Here is a 3978-nt window from a genome sequence, read left to right as displayed (position 1 = left end):
ATTAAATTGGAAAAGAAATGGACATTAACCTAATAATAGATAGTAGGCTGCAGATCCTTATTGGATTCCGTATGACAAGAAACTACATACATGATGACATTATACCAAAGGGTAAATCACGGTAAAAATACAGTCATGCCGCAATGGGATATGTAAAACATAAGATTTATGTATATGGAATCCCCGACGGATCCCTAATCTGGCAGTGGAGGAAAACTCTTGATGAATTTTGTGAGCTCCCTTTTGTGAGCACATGTGGTCTCTACCATGAAAAATCCTCCTCCAATATTCGATTAGGTTCGTGAGCTGATCTCGTGATCTTCCCTATCCGGAGTGTTTTTCTTAGGTGACTACATGCCAAAATTTTTCTATAATTTCAACTAGAGCCCGTTCGTCGCTACCTGACAAGCATCACACTGCTGCCAACATATGACAATTTTTAGTCTTCCAATTCCGGTATCAGAGAATCTATTTTGAATTTATGTTCTCTGTTCTATTTGTCCCACTATAGTTTTCAATCCTTCTGATACATTTTTATATCATTCCACTTTTTTGTAGTACTCATTTTCCAACTAGCTCCAGAATTTTACTCCCTTAACTGGTTTCAAATCTTTCAGTTCTTTTACAGACTTATTTAGTATCCCTGTTTCATTTCACTGCTAAAGTTTGTCACCACACAATATTAAAAAAAAAAAAAAAAAAAAGGAAACGAAAGGAACTTCGGAGGAATTATTCGAATCTGACGGAAATCGGTAGATCTGATGTACACGTAGAGACAAACAAATGACAACAACGTCGGAAAAACTGGATGATTTATTCAAGAGAAAGAATTATACAAATTGAGGGTGTCAATGGCGCGTTTGTCATCTCTGGTCCTTATGTCAGTAGTTATTCGGCCTGGCATTGATTGATAGAGATGTTGGGTGTGCTTTTAAGGTATATCGTGCCAAATTCTATCCAACTGGAGCATTAGACCCTCAAAATTACGAGTGTGCTGGTGGGTCCTGCCCATAATTCTACAGATTTTCTCAGTTAGGGAGAGATCTGGCGACCTTGGTGGGCAACATAGGGTGTGGCCGAGCGTATCTTGCTGAAATACAATCGCAGAACGGTTTGCCATGAAAGGCGACAAAACGGGACGTACAACATCGTTGCTATGCTGCTGTGAGTGTACTGCAGATGACAACCAAAAGGGTCCTGCTATGAAAAGAAATTGTTGTGACGCCATATGACAGGCGACAGTGAAGTCGGTATCCAACCACACTCTGGGGCATCTCCACACACGTCTTTGATGGTCACTGCGCCGCAATTCTAAGTGTTTCTCATCACTGAAGATAATTCTACTCCAGTCAATAAGATTCCAGGCCGATGACATATTTGAAGACGTCCCAGACAACGATGGGATACCACCTTATTGTCGCACGCCATACAGCTCAACAACCAGAAGTGATGGCCTGGGGTGCCTGACCTTTTTTTTTTTTTTTTTTTTTCCATATCAAGACTCTCCGGCCCCGGTAGATGAGTGGTCAGCACCACAGAATGTCAGACCTAATGGCCCAGGTTCTATTCCCGGCTGGGTCGGAGATTTTCTCCGCCCAGGGACTGGTTGTTGTGTTGTGCTTCTCATCATCATTTCATCCCCATCTACTCGAAAGTCGCCGAAGTGGCGTCAACTTGAAAGACTTGCACCAGGTGACTGGTCTACCTGACTGTAGGCCCTAGCCACATGGCATTTCCATTTCCATAGTAAGACTCCTTTGGTTCACATCCGTGGCATGGTTGGAGCACAGAAGTACGTCCACAACATTGTACGCCATATTCTGTTGCCCTTCATGGCAAGCCGTCCTGGGGTCACATTTCAAGAAGGTAACGACCACCCACGCACGGTGAGAGTTTCTACTGCTCTTCTTTGTGCTTAGCAGACCTTACCTTGGCCAGCAAGATAGGTGGACCTTTCCCCAATTGTGAACGTTTGGAGCCTTATGGTGAGGGCGCTAAACCAACTATGACGATGTAAGGTAGAACAGAATTTGGCACGATGTCCCTCAGGAGCACATGCAGCAACTGTATCAATCCAATACAAAGCTGTACAAGCTGTTTGCATAAGGACCAGATATGGCCCGATGTGTGATTGATATGCTCAGTTTTTCTGAAATTGTAATTATGGTATTTGCGTGTCTGCAGATGTATATCACGTCTACCGATTTCGTCCCATTAGGAAAATTTTTAAACGTATTTATTTGCCGCACAACAGATTTAAAGAATGCACTAAGTGAAACGCCTCTGTAGCTATGTACATGTATTATAGAATCGTAGCAATTTGCCCTCCTAAGGAGTTTCGCAAATGATTTTCGCGAGACCTGCTTAACGTCGAAACGCCGCAACCGGTATTCCTTCTGCTATGTGGCTGTTGTGTGTGCGATCCAGCAGGCCGCTGATGAGCCCACTGTGGCCTAGCAGCCTGGCCACCTGTGCGGCGGTCCTGCCGGCGGCGTCAGTGGCGTCGGTCCTGGCACCGGCGGCGACGAGCGCGGCCACGGCGTCGGCGCAGCCCCTGGCGGCGGCGCGCAGCAGCGGCGTGTCGCCCTCGGCGTCGCGCGCCTCCACGTCGGCGCCCGCGGCCAGCAGCACGCGCGCCACCCCCAGGTTTCCAGCGCGCACCGCGTAGTGCAGCGGCGTCGAGCCGCTCGAGTCGGCCGCGTCCACGTCTGCGCCGGCCTCCACCAGCGCCTCCGCCGCCCCCGGGCAGCCCGCGGCCGCCACGGCGTGCAGCGGGGTGTCGCCGTTGGCGTCGCGGGCGTTCGGGTCCAAGCCTGCAGCCAGTAGAGTCCTCACTGCCGTGCCACTTCCCTTGATGGCCACGGTGTGCAGCTCGCTCCACGCGCCGCCCCAGCTAGACGTATGCTTCAGCGCGAGTCGTACCCCCTCTACGTTGCCACTTTCGCCCGACAAGAGCAGCTGCATCTTGACTAGACTGCGGGACACGCCCCTCTTGTACAGCACCATCAGGACGCTCGTGTGGCCTTCTTCGCAGGCGAGGTGCACCGCCGTTTTTCCTTCAGAGTCCCGGCTCTCCGGATCGCCGCCGGCATCCAGGAGCAGCCGGAGGGCGTGGACGCTGCCACTGACGGCGGCGGCGTGGAGGGGCGTGCGCCCGCGGCCGTCTCTCACCTCGTAGTCGGCGCCCGCCTCCAGCAGCAGCCGTACCGCCACGTCGCGCCTGTTGGCTGCCGCCACGTGCAGGGGGGTCGACCCACACCCGTCCAGAAGCGCCGATGCCAGCTTCGCGTCCACCGACAACGCCAGCCTCAGCAGCTGCAGGTGGCCTGCTGAGCAGACGTCGCGCATCAGGGAAGCTCCTGTCTCTACGATGGACAGCCTTCTCGTAGTGACAGTGAGATCCTTTGCAGACATGCCACTTTGCAGCATTTTCTCGATCCATTCCCAGGAGCCAGTCTCCTCTGCGAAGCGTACAGGAGTCCACCTGAATACCTCCTCTACTGTCCACTTCTTGGCTGCCATCATATCGACTGCCCTGTCCTAGAACATTGACAACATTTTTTCTGTTATATGGCAAGAAAGCATGACTGCTTGAATTTACAGATATGTGGAGAACGAAAAAGTAATACAACCAGTGGCAGCTGCATCCTACCAACGGTTATTTTCAGATATAACTAGTTTCGAGTTAGACCTTCAGTCAGAATTATACACTGAAATGGGCTCGTTAGAATTGTTTCGTAACAGAAAGGCTCGCAACATGTAGATTACCTATACTAGAGCATAAGTCACCAGCCTGCCTTTTTAAGAGGGAGGAGCTACTATGAATCTCTATTATTTGTGTCCTTGCATCCCACTTGTGTATGAAAACAATGATATATTATTAAGTGACTGGGTAGTTCCTGAAATTTTTGCAGGTAACTGTGGCACATAGCGTAATATGCCAACTTTATATGGTAATAGACGAAAGCAGACATGTCT

The 3978-nt window shown here is 49.8% G+C and overlaps 1 protein-coding gene across 1 annotated transcript; it reads right to left on the bottom strand.

Annotated features, from left to right (window-relative positions):
• Positions 1-2364: 2364 nt before the first annotated feature.
• On the bottom strand, positions 2365-3525 carry LOC124594177 (CARD- and ANK-domain containing inflammasome adapter protein-like). Its single transcript, XM_047132533.1, has 2 exons — positions 2751-3525; positions 2365-2708 (listed from the first exon to the last, which is right to left on the bottom strand). Exons 1-2 carry the CDS (start codon positions 3523-3525, stop codon positions 2365-2367), a joined length of 1119 nt encoding a protein of 372 aa, XP_046988489.1.
• Between the last annotated feature and the right edge of the window lie 453 nt (positions 3526-3978).

This window comes from Schistocerca americana, chromosome 2, assembly GCF_021461395.2.
Source record: "Schistocerca americana isolate TAMUIC-IGC-003095 chromosome 2, iqSchAmer2.1, whole genome shotgun sequence".
NCBI lineage: Eukaryota > Metazoa > Arthropoda > Insecta > Orthoptera > Acrididae > Schistocerca > Schistocerca americana.
The sequence above is the reverse complement of the archived record's forward strand: the minus strand, read 5'-3'. Positions and strand labels throughout refer to the sequence as shown.

What these genes read in the sequence shown, in the direction of transcription:
- LOC124594177 (XM_047132533.1), bottom strand. Translation starts at nt 3,525, where the DNA reads ATGATGGCAGCCAAGAAGTGGACAGTAGAGGAGGTATTCAGGTGGACT. An exon ending in GCACGCCGTGGCGGCCGCGG is followed by an intron (nt 2,709 to 2,750) that starts GCTGCCCGGGGG and finishes AGGCCGGCGCAG; the next exon opens with ACGTGGACGCGGCCGACTCG.